Source organism: Scyliorhinus torazame, chromosome 7 (assembly GCF_047496885.1).
Source record: "Scyliorhinus torazame isolate Kashiwa2021f chromosome 7, sScyTor2.1, whole genome shotgun sequence".
Taxonomy (NCBI): domain Eukaryota; kingdom Metazoa; phylum Chordata; class Chondrichthyes; order Carcharhiniformes; family Scyliorhinidae; genus Scyliorhinus; species Scyliorhinus torazame.
This window is the reverse complement of record NC_092713.1, coordinates 155,412,365-155,430,916: the sequence shown is the minus strand read 5'-3', so window position 1 is coordinate 155,430,916 and position 18,552 is coordinate 155,412,365. Positions and strand designations below refer to the sequence as shown.

Here is an 18,552-nt window from a genome sequence, read left to right as displayed (position 1 = left end):
CATTCCCATGACATGGGCTAGGGTTTAGAGAATCCCAAAGTGTATCATGGAGTTCACCTGACTCATGACCTTTACTAGATTGCGGTATGGGGAGCACACGGCCCACTCTACAGGTGTGGTGCAGCAGAAATTTTAAAGTAATTTTTAATTCAAAACAATGTTTATTCTATGAACTCAGTTAACCTTTTTAAAACATACAGTGAACATCTTAGCAACCATCAATTCAAATACACTCCCAAAGAATACAACACTCTTAAGTAATCCTTAAACTTTCCTTTTAACATCATAAGGCAAAAATCCTTTTTACAGAAGCACATCAGGTTTAAATTCTCTACTGAGAGCAGTTATCACTCTGAATTCACCAAATGAACTAGAGATAGTCTTTCGATGACAGTGAGATCGAAATTACTCCTTCTTTGGCTGGCTTCAGCTCCAACACTAAAACGAAACCAACAAACACAGACACACCCAAGCTTTTCCTCAAAGCGAAACTAAAAAGCAGAGCCAGAGCTCAGCTCCACCCACACTCTGACATCACTGCAGCCACTTGAGCAGACAAACATTTCTTAAAGTGACATTCCCATGACAATCCCCATCTGCAGCACTAACGACCACGGCTACAGCTGATCACCCAGAGTCCCTGCCATGGTGCTGAAAAAGGAGACCCAGAAGCTTACATGTTTAGGGCAAGACCAGAGCATGTGTGTATGATTTGCCGGTCCCCTAGCACAACGTTCGCCGCTATCTCCCACCCCAAGAAGAGTATGCAGAGTGGAGCGGTTTCGAGAGGAAGTGGTTGGGAGGTTTCTGGGAAGGTGAGGGGGAGGAATATCTGGCTGACTGCGACTAGAAGTAGGACTTGGTCCCACTTGTGGGACGGGGCCGGGGGCCATGGTCATGGCTGTTAAGAGGGGGAGGGGGGGTGGGAGGCCCCCAGTCCGAATGGTAATGTGGAACATGCGGGTTTGGGTGGACCAGTGAAGCGGACAAGAGTCTTGTCGCATTTGAAAAGCTTGAAAGCTGATGTGGTGCTGTTGCAGGAGACCCATTTGAAGGCGAAGGACCAGTTTCAGCTTCGGAAGGATTGGATGTCAGGTGTTCCATTCGGGCTTTGATGGCAGGGCCCGGGGGTGGTAGCAGTATTAGTGGATAAGAGAGTTAGGTTTCAGATTGAGAAGGTGGTGGCAGATCAGATGGACAGAGACTTTATAGAAACGGGTGCTTTGGAGGGGAGGTTGGTGGTGTTGGTTAGAGTTTATGCCCCAAATTGGGATGATGTTGGGTTTATGAAGAGGATGTTGAGGCCATACCAAGTCTGGACAAGCATTATTTAATTTTAGGTGGGGATTTAAATACAGTGTTGCATCCGAAGATGGATCGAACTAAGCCGCTCATTGACCCCTTCGGGTTTGGTGGTGGGAGGGGTGAGGGTGTTGGTAGCGTTGATGAAGGAGATGGGAGGAACGCACCGTGGCCGTCCTTGCATCCGGGGGCAGAGATTTCTTTTTTTTCGCCAGTGCATAATATGTATTTGAGGATTGATTTCTTTATTATGGGAAGGTCGTAGTGAGGAAGATTGAATACTTGCCGATCGTCATTTCAATCATGCTCCGCATTTGATGGATGTGGTCCTGGAGAAGAGGCCAGCACAGAGGCTGGCTTGGAGGTTGGATGTGGGGCTGCTTGCGGATCAGAGTTTTTGTGTGAGGATGGCAAAGGTGATTGATGATTATGTAGGGTTCAATAAAAATGGGGAGGTATCACCGTCGATTTGTGAGCCACTGAAGGTAGTGGTAAGGGACAAGATCATCTCTTATGATGCACAGGTGGAAAGGGAGACAAGAGAGGAGTGGTAGCGACTGGTAGATGAAATCTTGGAGATTGATGGGAACTACAAGGAGGATTCCACTCCGGAGCTTTGGGTCAGTCGCAGTTCGACCTTTTGTCTACAGGAAAAGCAGTACACCAGTTGAGGCTGGCGAAGGGTGGGGTGCAAGAGCTTGGGTGAAGGCCAGTCGCTTGCTGGTGGGACAGCTCCGCCAGCAGTCGGCCGCCCAGGAGACCATTCAGGTTCGGGATGGGGCAAAGGGTCTGGTGGTGGCGCCGGAGCAGCTCCTCAAATAGTTCTATAAGAGGTTGTATAGGTTGGAGCCTCCGAGGGTTGAGTCGGATATAAGGGAGTTTGTGGAGGGGCTGGAGTGTCCTAAAGTAGGAGAGGAGGAGAAGACCCAGTTGGAGGAACCAGTGGGGAATGAGGGGGCTTGGATGGCGATAGGGAAGATGAAAATTGCTAAAGTGCCGGGGCCAGGTGGATTTCTGATGGAATTCTATAAAAGGTTTTTGGATAGGCTGGTGCTGCTGTTGGTGGAGATGTTTGAGGATGTGGTGGCTAAGAGGGAACTCCCAGAGAAGATGGGATAGGCATCTATTTTGCTGTTGTTAAAAAAGGTTAAGGACCCAGTGGAATGTGGGTCGTATCAGCAATATCCCTACTAAATGTGGATGCCGAGATTCTTGTGAAAGTGCTGGCGCTGAGGTTGGAGGAGTGCCATCCACAGGTGATTGGGGAGAATCAGACAGGGTTTGTAAAGAGTAGGCAGTTGTCGCGGACTTCCGGGTGCGGCGATGACCAGCTAAGTCGCACGTTTCGGCACCTCCCGTTTTAACGGACTTTTGGGCTCTTATCGGGAGCCCCAACGGCAATTTTCGAAGGCTAAACCCACTGTGAGGCGACATAGAAGGGAGTCCCCCCGGATGTGAATGGACAGAAGAGATAATAGTGGCCAGATTGCGGAGGATCCTCTGGAGCAGCGGCAAAGAAGGGAGGTGAGAAGCAAGATGGCGGCGGAGGGTGGCCAGTTGGTATGGGGCCTGGAACAGCAAGAGTTCCTCCGGCGATGTGTGGAGGAGCTCAAGAAGGAGGTGCTGGCGCCGATGCTGCAGGCGATTGAGGGGTTAAAGGAGGCGCAGAAGACCCAAGAGATGGAGCTCCGTGGAGTGAAGGCAAAAGCTGCCGAAAATGAGGACGAGATACAGGGCTTGGTGGTGAAGATGGAGACGCACGAGGCACTGCATAAGAGGTGTATGGAGAGACTGGAAACCCTGGAAAATAGCTCGAGGAGGAAGAACTTAAGAATCTTGGGTCATCCCGAAGGGGCAGAGGGAGCGGTCGTTGGGGCGTATGTGAGCACGATGCTCCATACCTGAATGGGAGCTGAGGCCCCGACGGGCCCCCTGGAAGTGGAGGGAGCGTATCGTGTCCTCGTGAGAAATACCTCGAGCAATAGTGGTGAGGTTCCACCGCTACAAGGACAGGGAGATGGTCCTGAGATGGGCGAAAAAGACACGGAGCAGCAGGTGGGAGAACGTGGTGATCCGCGTGTATCAGGATTGGAGTGCGGAGGTGGCGAGAAGGAGGGCAAGTTTCAATCGGGCCAAGGCGGTGCTCCACAAGAGGAAAGTGAAGTTCAGAATGTTGCAGCCGGCAAGACTGTGGGTTACACACCAGGGTAAACACCACTACTTCGAGAAGAGGTGTGGACATTTATTGAAGAGGAGAAGTTGGACTAGATTGAGAAAGAGTGTTTGAAATGAAGTAGTGAGGTGGTGACCAGGGACTGTGAATCAGATGGGGGAAAATTTTCTTTCCCCTCGAAGGGGGGGGACACACGAAGAAATGTGGGTGCCGGTGGGGAAGGGGAGGGGGAAGGAGAGAGGGAGTTGCGCTATCAGGGGCGAGGCCGAGAGGGAAGCGCGGGCTTTGTTCCCGCGCTATGGAAATTGTGGCGGGAAAAGGAGGCGCAGGAAGGAGGGGGCCTCATGATGGGAGGCTAACGATAAACTGGGGAAGCCGAGGTCAGCCAGAGTTTGCTGACTTCCGGAAGCAATATGGGGGGAGCAACTACGCTAGAGAGGGATCTAGCGGGGGGGGGGGTGGTTAACTGGGTTGCTGCTGCTAAGGGGAAGGGGGAGCTGTTACGGAATGGGATGGTCGGGACGGGAGGGCGCTGTCGGGGGGATAAGCGGGTGCGTGGGAACCGGGTGAGGAGCTGGTCTAAAAAAGGGGGTGGCTAGTCGACAAGGGGGGGGGGGGGGGCGGTAAAGAGCCCCCCAACCCGGTTGATCACGTGAGAGGGTTGAATGGGCCAATTAAGAGGGCAAGGGTACTTGCGCACCTAAAGAAGCTAAAGGCAGACGTGGTCATGCTTCAGGAGACGCACCTGAAACTGGCGGATCAGGTCAGATTAAGAAAAGGATGGGTGGGACAGGTATTCCACTCGGGCTTGGATGCGAAAAATAGAGGGGTGGCAATACTGGTGGGGAAACGGGTATTGTTGAGGCGAAGACCATAGTAGCGGACAGTGGGGGTAGATACGTGATGGTGAGTGGCAGATTGCAAGGTGAGGCGGTGGTGCTGGTGAATGTATATGCCCCGAACTGGGATGACGCAAACTTTATGAAGTGTATGTTGGGGCGCATCCCAGGCCTGGAGATGGGAAAGTTGGTAATGAGGGGGGACTTCAACACGGTGCTGGACCCAGTGCTGGACCGGTCCAGATCTAGGACCAGGAGGAGGCCGGCAGCTGCCAAGGTGCTTAAGGGCTTTATGGAGCAGATGGGAGGAGTGGATCCCTGGAGATTTACTAGGCCAAGGAGTAAAGAGTTTTCCTTCTCCCATGCCCACAAAGTGTACTCCCGGATATACTTCTTTGTCCTGGGAATGGCGCTGATCCCGAAGGTGGCAGGAACGGAGTATTCGGCTATAGCCATTTCAGATCATGCCCCACATTGGGTAGATCTGGAAGTAGGAGAGGAAAAGGAACAGCGCCCACTCTGGAGATTAGATATGGGACTGTTGGCGGGCGAGGGGGTATGTGTAAGGGTGAGGGGATGTATTGAAAGGTACCTGGAGATTAATGATGACGGAGAGGTCCAGGTGGGAGTGGTCTGGGAGGCGCTGAAGGCGGTGGTTAGAGGGGAGCTGATTTCCATAAAGGCCCATAAGGGGAAACAAGAGGGTAAAGAAAGGGAGAGATTGTTGAGGGAGATTTTGAGGGTAGATAGGCAATATGCGGAGGCTCCAGGTGAAGGGCTATACAGGGAAAGACTGAGATTGCACACGGACTTTAACTTGTTGACCACGGGTAAGGCGGAGGCACAATGGAGGAAGGCACAGGGAGTGCAGTATGAATATGGAGAGAAGGCGAGCCGGCTGCTGGCCCAACAACTTAGGAAGAGGGGGGCGGCGAGAGAGATCGGAGGGGTTAGAGACGAGGATGGAAAGATGGAACGGGGAGCGCAGAGGGTGAACGGGGTGTTTAAGGTATTTTACGAGAGGCTATATAAGGCTCAACCCCCGGAAGGGAAAGAGGGAATGATGCGTTTCCTAGATCAGATGGAGTTCCCGAAGGTTGAGGAACAGGAGATGACAGGACTGGGAGCGCAGATTGAGGTGGAGGAGGTGGTAAAAGGAATTGGGAACATGCAGGCAGGGAAGGCCCCGGGACCGGATGGGTTCCCGGTGGAGTTCTATAGGAAATACGTAGACCTGCTGGCCCCACTTCTGACGAGAACCTTTAATGAGGCTATGGAAAGGGGGACACTACCCCCGACGATGTCGGAGGCGACGATATCGCTGATCCTGAAAAGAGACAAAGACCCGCTGCAGTGCGGGTCATACAGGCCTATTTCCCGCTTGAACGTAGAGGCCAAGGTGATGGCGACGAGGATAGAGGACTGTGTCCCTGGGGTGGTGCATGATGATCAAACGGGGTTTGTTAAAGGGAGGCAATTGAATGCTAATATACGGAGGCTGCTGGGGGTGATGATGATGCCCCCACCGGAGGGGGAGGCGGAGATAGTGGTGGCGATGGATGCAGAGAAAGCATTTGATAGAGTGTAGTGGTACTACTTGTGGGAAGTACTGAGGAGATTTGGATTTGGAGAGGGGTTCATTAGATGGGTTCAGCTCCTGTACAGGGCCCCGGTGGCAAGTGTGATTACAAATAGGCAACGATCTGACCACTTCCGACTATATAGGGGTACAAGACAGGGATGTCCCCTGTCCCCGTTACTGTTTGCGTTGGCAATTGAGCCACTGGCCATAGCGCTGAGGGGCTCTAGGAAGTGGAGGGGGGTACTTAGAGGAGGAGAAGAGCATCGGGTGTCATTATACGCGGATGATTTGTTGTTGTATGTCACGGACCCAGTGGAAGGGATGCCTGAGATAATGTAGACACTCAGGGAGTTTGGAGAATTTTCAGGATATAAATTGAATATGGGGAAGAGTGAACTGTTTGTGATGCACCCCGGGGAACAGGGCAGGGGAATAGACGATTTACCGTTGAGGAGGGTAACAAGGGATTTCCGGTATTTAGGGATCCAGGTGGCCAGGAACTGGGGAACCTTGCATAAGCTTAACTTGGCACGGCTGGTAGAGCAGATGGAAGAGGACTTTAGGAGGTGGGACATGGCGCCCCTGTCATTGGCGGGCAGGGTGCAGGCGGTTAAAATGGTGGTCCTTCCAAGGTTTCTTTTTGTGTTCCAGTGCCTCCCTGTACTGATTACAAAGGCCTTTTTTAAGAAGGTGGACAAGAGTATTATGAGCTTTGTGTGGGCTGGAAAGACCCCAAGAGTAAAGAGGGGGTTCCTGCAGCGCAGTAGGGACAGAGGGGGACTGGCACTGCCGAGTCTAAGTGATTATTATTGGGCCGCCAACGTGTCAATGATATGTAAGTGGATGAGGGAAGGGGAAGGAGCGGCGTGAAAAAGACTGGAGATGGCGTCCTGTAGGGGAACTAGCCTAAAAGCACTGGCGACGGCGCCGTTACCGTTCTCCCCCAAAAAATACACCACAAACCCACTGGTGGTGCAACTCTGAAAATTTGGAGGCAGTGGAGACGACATAAGGGAGTGACGGGTGCCTCAGTGCGGTCCCCGATAAGGAACAACAATAGGTTCGTCCCGGGAAGGATAGATGGGGGATTTAAATCTTGGCAGCGAGCAGGAATTGCAAAATTGAAGGACTTGTTCTTAGACGGGATGTTCGCGAGTCTGGGAGCACTGACAGAAAAATATGGGTTGCCACCTGGGAATGCATTTCGCTATATGCAAGTGAGGGCATTTGTGAGGCAACAGGTGAGGGAATTTCCGCAGCTCCCGGCGCAAGAGATCCAGGACAGAGTGAATTTGGGGGCATGGGTGGGTGATGGTAGGGTGTCAGATATATATAGGGAAATGAGAGACGAGGGGGAGACGATGGTAGAGGAGCTGAAGGGAAAATGGGAGGAGGAGCTGGGGGAAGAGATTGAGGAGGGGCTGTGGGCAGATGCCCTAAGTAGGGTAAACTCTTCGTCCTCGTGTGCCAGGCTCAGCCTGATACAATTCAAGGTTCTACACAGGGCGCATATGACTGGAGCAAGGCTGAGTAGATTTTTTGGAGTGGAGGATAGGTGCGGGAGATGCGCGGGAAGCCCGGCGAACCACACCCACATGTTTTGGTCATGTCCAGTATTGCATGGGTTCTGGGTGGGTGTGGCAAAAGTGATTTCAAAGGTGGTGGGGGTCCGGGTCGAACCAGGCTGGGGGTTGGCTATATTTGGGGTTGCAGATGAGCCGGGAGTGCAGGAGGCGAGAGAGGCTGATGTTTTGGCCTTTGCGTCCCTAGTAGCCCGGCGAAGGATTCTACTTATGTGGAAAGAAGCTAAACCCCCGGGCGTGGATGCCTGGATAAACAACATGGCAGGGTTCATAAAATTGGAGCGGATAAAGTACGCACTAAGAGGTTCGGCTCAAGGGTTCACCAGGCGGTGGCAACCGTTCCTCGACTATCTCGCAGAGTGATAAGGGGAAATAGGAAAGGTAGCAGCAGCAACCCAGGGGGGCGGGGAGGACTCATTTGGGTCCTGAGGGGTTTTATGTGTGTTTATATATTAGTTATTTATATTAGATTTTACGAAGTTACTATTTTAGTTACTATTTCTGTTGTCTCTTATTTTGTTGTTGGCAGTTGCCGTTGGTTAGCATATTATTTATTTTAAAAACGATCAATGTGCATATTATTACAAAGTTGTAAAATGGGAAACTTTTGTTTTTGTTTGATCGAAAAACTTTAATAAAATATATTTTTAAAAAAGAGTAGGCAGTTGTCCTCGAATGTGCGGCGCTCATTAAATGTGGTACTCTACCTATCAGAAGGGAGCGGAGGTGGTAGTGGCGCTGGATGCGGAGAAGGCATTTGATCGAGTAGAGTGGAGTTGTTTGGAGCGGTTTAGAATTGGGCCTAAGTTTGTGGCATGGATCAAATTGTTATACAAGGAACTGAAGGCAACTGTTCATACCAATAATGAGGTGAACTCAGGATATTTTCAGCTACCTAGAGAACGAGGCAGGGGTGTCCCATGTTCCCCCCTTTTGTTTGTGATGGAGATGGAGCTTGGATAAGTGGAGGGAGATAGTCAAAGGGAGGGTGGGGCATCAGGTGTCACTGTATGTTGATGACCTGTTGTTGTATATTTCTAACCTGGGTCCCACGGTGAGAGATATAAAGGGGCTGCTCAGGCAATTTGGGGCTTTTTCGGGGATATAAATTGAATTTGGAGAAGAGCGAGTGCTTTTGGTTTCCTCTCCGGGGCGGTAGCTGGCTTGGGGGATTGCCGTTTCGCGTGGCGACTACTCACTTCAGGTACCTGGGGGTGCAGGTAGTTCAGGACTGGGTCCAGCTCCGTAAATTGAATTTTACGTGCCTGGTGGGTAGGTTATGGTAGATTTGTTGAGGTAGGACAGCTTCCCCCTGCCATTGGCAGGCCGGGTGCAGGCAGTAAAGATGAAAATTTTGCAGTGATTTTTATTTTTATTCCAGTGCTTACCGAAAGACATTTTTTAAATGGGGGTGGAATGGCTGATTTTGTTGTTTGTATGGGTGTCTCTGAAGCACCTCAGCGCTTCAGAGAGGGCGACAGATGGATTGGCTCCTCTGAATCTGATGTATTACTATTGGGCGACAAATGGCAAGAAGGTGCGGGGCTGGGATGGGAGCCGGGGGCTGGGATGGGAGCCGGAGGCGATGTTGGTGAGGATGGGGGCAGGCTCTTGTATGGGGTCAGGGTTGCGGGCGTTGGCAATGGCGTCACTCCCATTTGCCTCAGGGAAATACTCGAGTAGTCTGGTGGTGGCAGCCACACTAAAGATATGGAGGCAATTTCAGTAGCATTTTAAGTTAGGATCGGGGTCGAAGCTGATGCCGGTTCGAGATAATCATATTTTTGAGCCAGCGAGACTGGATGCTCGGTTTCAGGGGTGGGAGGAGCGGGGAGGTGGTGGAAATGAAGGACATGTTTTTGGAAGGGCGATTTGCAAGTTTGGAGGAGTTGACAGAGAAGTTTAGGATTCTGCGGGGTGGGGGGGGGTAGCTTTAGGTATATGCAGGTGTGGGTCTTTGCAAGGAAGGTTTACCCGACTTTTCCGGTGACACCTCCCATCCTTGTTGTTGGAAGTGGTGTTGTCGGTGATGGGGTTGGTAGGGGGGGGGTCATCTTGGCGATTTATGGGAGGATTATGGAGGAGGATATGGTGTCGTTGGAGGGGGTTAAGGCCAAGTGGGAGGAGGAGCTTGGGGTTGGGGTGGCATTGGAAGAGAGGTTGCAGTGTGAGGTGTTGCGGAGGGTGAATGCCTCAATCTTGTTTGCGAGGCTGAGGTTAATACAAATGGTGCACCGGGCACACCTGACTAGGTCGAGGATGAGCTGATTGTTTGAGAGGGTGGAGGACACTTGCGAGGGGTGTGGGAGAAGTCGGCCAACCATGTTCTGGTTCTGCCCGAAGGTGGAGAAATTTTGGGGGTCGTTTTTCAGCACCATGTCAGAGATCTTGGATTTGGCGCCCAGTCCCCTGGGGGCCATATATGGTGCCTCAGACTTGCCGGAACTGCAGCCAGGAACGGGGGCAGACGCTTTAGCCTTCACTCGCAGGTTGGGGTGGAAGTCGGCCACTCTGCCCAGTGCTGAGGGACCTGATTTTGTATTTGAATAAGATTAAGTTTACTTTGCGGGGGGCGATTGAGGGGTTCCATAAGAGATGGGGTCTGTTTATTCTTCACCTTAAAGAGTTGGTTACCGTCTGCCGCGAGGGGGAGGAGTTGGGGAGATAGGGAGCATTTTGGGTTGTTCGTTGGTAGAGAGGGACGAGCCGGCGGGGGGGGGGGGGGGGGGGGGGGGGGGGGGATTGTTGTTCTTGCTGTTTTTCATTGTTTTGTTTGATGTATAATTTTTTTTAGAAACAAACAAAAAAAAAAAATTCTTCTCCTTTTTCACATTTTCTCACAAATGTACACCCGACAATAAACAATAATCAGTAACGAATGTAATGTCAATCCCCATATCAATAACATCGATCCCATCCTCCCACCAAACTCCAAACATTGGCCCACATGTTAACATAAACAAATGACAAAAAGGAATCAGGAATCACCCATGGTCACCATTAACACACACAGTCCCCCTCCCCCCAACCCTCCTAATGTTCGATGTGATCCAATTCTCGAAAGTGCATAATGAATAACACCCATGAATTGTAGAACCCCTCCATCCTTCCCCTCAGTTCAAATTTGACCTTGTCAAGCATTAAGAATTCCAGCAGGTCCCCACGCCAGGGCACAGGGTGGAGAGGTTGATCTCCACCCTAACAGGATCTGCCTTTGGGTGACCAACGAGGCGAAGGCTACAACATCTGCCTCCGCGCCCGTTTCCAGCCCCGGCTGGTCCGACACCCCGAATATGGCCTCCCGAGGGCCCAGGTCCAGTTTCACGTGCACCACTTTAGAGATTACCCTATACACTTCCAGTAATCCTCCAGCTTTGGACAGAACCAAAACATACGAACGTGGTTTGCGGGGCCTCCCCGCAACGTTCACACACATCTTCTATCCCCTCAAAGAGCCGGTTCATCCTCGCCCTTGTGAGGTGCGCTCTATACACCACCTTCAGCTGTATCAGCCCCAGCCTCGCACATGAGGTGGAGGCGTTCATCCTCCGGAGCACCTCACAGCAGGACCCCTCCTCCATACCCTCTCCCATCTCTTCCTCCCACTTTACCTTGATCCCTTCTAGAGGCACCTTCTCCTCCAAAATAGCCCCGTAAACCGCTGATACTATCCCCTTCTCCAGTCCCCCTGTCATCAGCACCTCCTCCAGCAATGTGGGAGCCGGCTCTACTGGGAAGCTCTATACCTCCTTACTGGCAAAGCCTCGAACCTGCATGTATCTAAATATTCCCCCTGCACCAGCCAATACTTCGCTCCTAGCTCCTTCAATCCCACAAAATGACCCCCAAGAAATAAGTCTTTTAGTGTCTTAATTCCTTTTTCCTCCCATCTCCAAAATTTCCACCCCACTTCCCTGGCTCAAATTTATGGTTCCCCAAAACGGCATTTCCCTTGACCCTGCCCCCAACCCGAAGTGCTGTCGAAATTACCTCTAAATTCTCAACAAAGCTATTACTACTGGACTCCCTGAGTGTCTCCCCAGGGCCGTCGTGAACGGCGCTGTCGCCATCGCCTTCAATCCCGACCCCCTACACAAACTCTCCTCCATTCTGACCCATTGGGCGTCAACCCCTCTGACCCAGCTCCGTACCTTCTCCACATTCGCCGCCCAGTAATAATACATCAGGTTCAGTTGCTTTTGTGATGTTGATTGAGGGATAAATAGAGACCAGGTAGCAGAGGATAACTCCTGCTTTTAAAATATTTCCATGGAATCTTTTACGTCCAGCTGAAAGGCAGGCATCAACTTAAGAACAGATTTGCGGCAGTACTTGGTGCAAAGCTGGAAATAGGATGCTTTCAGACAGTGATAAATATTTTCATTTATCTGGACTCACCTCAAAGTGATTCAAATTATAATATATTATTTTAAAGTGAAGTGACTGTTACATAGACTCCACGGCCGTCTGAGCATCAACTTGCACTAAGAGCAATGAGCTGCTTGGGTTTGTTTTGGTGTATTAGATGGGGAAATATGTTGACCAGAGCAGCAGGAGAACATGGTTCTCTTTAAACAGTATTGTGGGGTCCTGAGTATCTATGTGACTAGACAGATTTTACTAACTCAGTTTAAGGATTGGATACTTTTATGGGCTGAAAATTAGTTTTTTTTTCAAAAAGCTTCCCTGTATTTTACCTCACAAGCTTTGTAACAGGCTGCTTCAGTCCTGTTCTAAAATATCTGGCCACTTGGAGGCATCCAAGACTGCTCTCTGAAAGTGTTAGCCCTTCCCCATTGCATTTTAATTGTCTACATTCATGCAATTGACAGCTTATTATTTAAGGGAGAAGAATGTTGGAGGTCAAATACACTGCTGTTTTCTTAGGCTTGTACATGTTTGCAGCAGGTCTCTCCCTCTAACTGTCTCATGTTATTCTGGACTTCTGGACAAGCATTGACAATAACCACATTCATTAAAAACTGGCAGACCCTCTCAGGCAGCGCGTCTCTCTTTCAGTTTGGGGCGCTGCAAAATGCTTTGTCTTTTCCTTTTGAATAATAACAAAAATGATCAGCGTTTCATCCAGGATCTGTCATCAGACCAGTGCATGTGCAGAAATTTTTATTTTTATTATGGATTGCCAACATTCTATGGTTTTTGTCTTCAACTTTCCCATCCGACTCCCCGCCTAAAAGTGATAGTTCACCCCGGTGGCACAGTGGTTAGCACTGCTGCTTCAAAGCTCCACAGATCCGTCTCCAAAGAGCTCTGGCCTCGGCTGACTGAGGGGAGTTTGCACATTTTCCCCATGTCTGCACGAGTTTCTTCCAGGTGCTCCGGTTTCCTCCCACAGTCCAAAGATGTGTAGGTTAGGTGAGTTGGCCATGTTAAATTGCCCTTTAGTGTCCAAGAGGTGAGGTGGGGTTACGGGGTTAGGGTGCTCTGTCCAAGGGTCAATAGCCTCCTTCTGCACTGTTGAGATTCTATGATTCTATAGGAGGAATTGTGGACATAAAACCACCCCATGTGCATTGAGCCACCCAAAACAACATGGAGTTTCAAAGACTGCCAACAGGATTAGCATTCAGTGGTCCCATGTGTATTAAGCTGGAGAAAGCTTCTTGTTCTTTCAAATTGTTATCCTTGTGATTTTTGTTTTCTCTTTAGACCTGAATAGTTTTGCCTTTCGGACACATACTTGTGGGGAGCTGTGTACCGCTCACATTGGTCAAGAGGTCAGACTCTGTGGCTGGGTTCAATATCAGAGGTACATTAGCAGTCTTTTGTTCTTTTACTGATTTGTACCAATTATAAAGATGGGCATTAATATGACACTTACATATTGAACATCTTGAATAATAATATGTTTTGTCTGATCTATTTGATTTTTATGTCAGCTTTTACATAACAAACTCCTTAAAATTATTCACAATGCATAAAATTTTATTCATGTTCCATGACTTATGATCTGAAGAAGCAAGAGTGCCCTCTGATCTACCTTTTGACTCTACCTTTGAACTGTTCTTTTGCAATTACTTTTATCCCTAGCCTGCAATGCATAGTGGGAAGTTGAGAGTGGGTAGCTAGCTCTGCTTCAAATCTACACACAGTCCTGCTGTAATGAGCTCTACAGACTATCTCCCTAAGTTCTGGAAATGTTGACATCTGTTTCTATTCAACATTATTATATGCTCAGGCTTTCTAAATAACACGCAGAGGGATTAGGAATGAGAATTAATAAAATACTTGCACTGTTTTTTTCTAAAGTAGCAACAAACATAACTCAGCCTGACCTTCCCATCAGCGTTGCTATTTCTCACTCTATGTGGGTATCTCCGTGTAAGTTGCTAGCCGTTTTGTGTACTTTTTCCATACATCTCTCCCTTATTTTCTTAGACAAGTAAGAGCCATGAACAGCTCCACATTGCGCGTGTTTCTCCACGGTCACATTTGGATTGCAGAGTTTTCATAGAAGCATAGAATTTACAGTGCAGAAGGAGGCCATTCGGCCTGTCGGGTCTGCACCGGCCCTTGGAAAGAGCACCCTACCTAAGCCCAAACCTCCACCCTTTCCCCTAACCCAGTAACCCCACCCAACCTTTTTGGACACTAAAGGTAATTTAGCATGGCCAATCCACCTAACCTGCACATCTTTGGACTGTGGGAGGAAACCGGAGCACCCGGAGCATACTCACTCAGACAGGGGGAGAACGTACAGACTCCGCACAGACAGTGACCCAAGCCGGGAATCGAACCTGGGACCATGGAGCTGTGAAGCAAATGTGCTAACCACTGTGCTACCGTGGCCCCCTTTAAGGTTGACAGTCCACCTTTTTTCTAAATCACCTAGTTTGTGTGTAGCATTGGAAGAAGCCAGGGAGTAAATCAGTCCTAACTCTTGGCCCTTTTAGCTGAGGAATAGGCTGCAGTAAGGATGAGTGAAGAACATAACTTTGAAATGTGGAATGCAATTGAAAACTGTATCTCCTGCTGCTTTGTGTCTTTAACTGTTTTTGTGTTTGTTCAGACAGGACATCTTTATTGTACTGAGAGATTTTGATGGATTAACACAAATTGTTATACCACAGGAGAAGGCAAGTAGATTTAGAGTTTAGCAAATTTATGACAGTAACACCACAGCTTCCTTCTTTGCTGCATTATAATTGTAAATTTAGAGTTTACAAGCTGTCATCCCTCAGTGCTTTATGAATGTTAAATTTATTAAAATTTTGTTAAGCCAAGTTGTTCCCATGCATGAGCATTTTCTAATTGTTTTTCTTCCTCTCATTTTGAACAGCCTGTTGGCTGTGATTCCACTGTCCTTAAGTAATAGTATTGGAGTCTCTTGCCTCTCTCCCAGGTTGGAAAAGGCTTGGTGACTTCAGGGTTTCAGTGTCACAGATGGGCAGCAGCCCACAGGAAACTAAGGAAATTCGGCATGTCCACATTGACTCTTGCCAACTTTTACAGATGCATCATAGAAAGCACCCTATCTGGGGCATCACAGTCTGATATGGCAACTGCTCGGCCCAAGACCGTAAGAAACTACAGAGTCGTGAACATAGCCCAGTCCATCACGTGAACCCGCCTCCCATTCATTGACTCTGTCTACACCTCCCACTGCCTTGGGAAAGCAGGGAGCATAACCCTCCCACCTGGGTTATTCCTTCTTCCAACCTCTTCCATCGGGCAGAAGATACAAAAGTCTGAGAACATGCACTAACAGATTCAAAAACAGCTTCTTGCCTGCTGTTACCAGACTCCTAAACGCCCCTCTTATGGACTGATCTGATCTCTTCACACATCTTCTCTACTTTTGTGAGGGCCACAAACAATCCAGCACAAATTGAAGGATAGAAAGAATAACATTTATTTACAAAAACGTATATATACACAACAGCAGCAGTAACTCCCTTGCTGCTCACCCTCCTCTCCCCGGTACCAAACTGGCCAGCTTTATTTATGCAGGGAACCTGGTATTGATTTTTCCGCCCCCCCCTCATTGGGGAAGCTCATACTCCCAAAAGATTGTGGGATTGCCATTAGTCCCTAGCCAGTGGTAAGCAGGCAGGTTATAACATCCCCCCCCCCCAAAGTCCAAGGAATCCACCGAAGACCCTGGCGAAGGTGGGTGTTGGACTCGTTTTGCCGCAGGCCGGACACCATTTGCACGAGGCGCTGGATCAGGTGGTGTGTAACGAGACTGAGAACACGCTTCCGTGATGAACGGCGTAACGGTTGTACATCCACGGCCTGTGGGCCCAGGGTTCCCCCGCTGAGGCACCCTGTGTCTCCACCTCGGAGTCGGAGTCCACTGCCTCCGTCATCTCGGCGTCTCTATCTCCACGCGGTTCTGCAAGGACCTGCGCAGGCTTTGAGTGCGGCACCACAGGAAGATTGTGAGGAATACTTTCCACTGTGTCTGGTCTCTGCGGCTGTAGAAATGAGCTCCGGGGGCGTGGAATCTTTGGAAAAAATGGTCTGGACCGAACGTGGTCTACATGCTTGCGCTGGAGACGGCTCTGGGCTTGCACCTGACAAGAGATAGGGGCCGGTTTGCGAAAGATTATGCCAGGGACCCACTGGGCACCATCAGCAAAATTTCGAACGAACACTGGGTCACCGGACGCAAACTGCCGAATCGGTCGATGCCGAAAAAAAACATGTCCCTGCCGTTCTTGGGTACGGCGTACTTTCGAGCCAATGTCCGGAAAACCATGCTCAGACGGGTGCGCAGTCTCCAGCCCATTAGGAATTCCGCGGGAGCTACCCCAGTTACCGCATGTGAGGTTGTCCTATATCAAAACAAAAAACGAGCCAGTCTCGTGTCCATCGACTCGGGGGACTGCTTCTTTAGGCCTCGTTTGAATGTCTCCACTGCACGCTCCACCAACCCATTTGAAGCCGGGTGGTAAGGGGTGGTGCGGATATGGCGTATGCTGTTCATCTTTATGAACATCACAAACTCCTCACTTGTGAACGGAGTGCTGTTGTCCGTGACGAGCACCTCGGGGAGGCCATGCGTACTGAAAGACAAACGCATCTTCTCTATTGTTGCGCAGGACGACGTGCCTACCATCTTATGCACCTCTAACCATTTAGACTGGGCATCGATTAATAGAAGGAACATGGATCCTTGAAAAGGGCCGGCGAAATCTGCATGCAAGCGCGCCCAATGCCGCCCTGGCCATTCCCAGTGATGTAGGGGCATGGCCGGCGGAAGCTTTTGATGCTTGGCAAATGGAGCAGTTTTGGGTCACCTTCTCAATGTTGGTGTCGAGGCCTGGCCATCAGACATAACTCTAGGCCAATATTTTCATTTTGGTCACACCCGAATGCCCATTGTGCAAGTCTCTTAGTATCAACTCCTGTCCTTTTTTCGGGACAATCACACGCGTCCCCCACAAGAGGATATGTTCTTTTGTGCGTAATTCTGGTAATTGTGCTAAATTCTGGCCGCTTGGAGGAAAATGGCCACAACTCGCCTGGGAGCTGTCTATGCTGCCCACCATACAGGACTATGTGCTGAACCTTTGACAGGACTGTCTCGGTCCACTCACAGATCTGTGATGCCGTGACAGGCAAGGTGTCCATAAATTTCAGGGTTGCAACCACCTCACCGGTCGTGGGGATCAACATGGGGCCGGTCAATAAAGGCAATCAGCTCAGTGCGTCGGCATTCGCTATCTGGGTTCCTGTTTTGTGCTCCAGAGAATACTCGTAGGCAGCGAGCAACAAAGCCCAGTGCTTGATCCGTGCGGAAGCAATGGGCGGTATTGGCTTATCCTCTCGGAAATGTCCCAGCAGAGGCTTATGATCAGTCACGATAGTGAAGTGGCGGCCATACACGTACTGGTGGAAGAGTTTCACTGCAAAGACCACCGCCAGGCCCTCCTTCTCGATCTGCGCGTATTTCTTTTCCGCTGCAGTCGATGTGCGGGAGGCGAAAGCTATCGGCCGCTCGGCCCCGTTCTCCATCTTGTGGGACAGGACGGCCCCAATACCATGCGGGGATGCATCACATGTAATGAGCAAAGGCTTTCCAGGATCATAGTGGGTTAGTAACCCAGACAACGACAATTGTTGTTTTACCTGCCGGAAAGTGGTTTCTTGCGGCTGACCCCAAACCCAGGTGTGATTCTTTTTAGCAGAAGGTGCAACGGAGCCAACGTAGTTGCCAGATTGGGGAGGAACTTCCCGTAATAGTTTACGAGGCCGAGAAAAGAACGAAGATGCGAAGTGTCAGTCGGGGCGGGGGCCTGTTGAATTGCGCGCACCTTCTCTGCGACGGGGTGCGAACCTTCGTGGTCCACCCGGTAACCCAGGTAGACTACTTCCTTCGCCTGAAAGACACACTTTGTGCGACGTAAACGGACTTCAGCCTCCGAAAAGCATCTAAGGACAGCCTCCAAATTTTCCAAATGTTCCTGCTCCGACGTCCCTGTAATCAAAATGTTGGTTAAGTAGACAGCGACACGTGGTAAACTTCTCAAAGTGCCCTCCATGACGCGTTGAAAAATAGCGCAGGCAGAGGATACCCCAAAGGGCAGCCGTGTATATTCATACAGGCCCCGGTGTGTATTAATCATTACATATGGTCGGGGGGCAGGGTCCAGCTCCAACTGTAGGTAGGCATGACTCATACCTAATTTCGTGACCAAGAGTCCGCCTGCAATCTTCGCGTAGAGATCCTCTATGTGAGGCATTGGATATCGGTCGAGCCGGGAAGCCGTATTCACTGTAAGTTTATAGTCGCCGCACAAGCGAACTGTGGCATCTGGCTTGATTACAGGTACAATTGGTGCTGCCCAGTCAGCGAAGCGGACGGGCCTGATAATACCCAAAGTCTCTGAATGAGTGAGCTCCCCTTCTACCTTCTTGTGCAAGGCGTAAGGCACCGGGTGCGCCTGGAAATAGCACCGCGTGGATCCTGGTTCAACTTGGATACGGGCTACGGCCCCTTTTATTTTCCCCAAACCAGGCTGGAATACATCTGGGTACCGTCCTAGCACCTCAGTCAACCCTCCAGAAACTGTTTGGAGGATGTGCTGCCACTGCAGCCGCAAATGG

General features: G+C 50.1%; 1 protein-coding gene across 1 annotated transcript in view; it reads left to right on the top strand.

Moving 5' to 3' along the window:
* The window catches only part of dars2 (aspartyl-tRNA synthetase 2, mitochondrial), a 121,708-nt gene that overhangs the window by 11,323 nt on the left and 91,833 nt on the right, over positions 1–18,552 (top strand). Inside the window, exons 2-3 of the mRNA XM_072511684.1 lie at positions 13,150–13,249; positions 14,510–14,576. Coding sequence (XP_072367785.1) covers positions 13,150–13,249; positions 14,510–14,576 — 167 coding nt within the window. The remainder of the gene's footprint in view (positions 1–13,149; positions 13,250–14,509; positions 14,577–18,552) is intronic.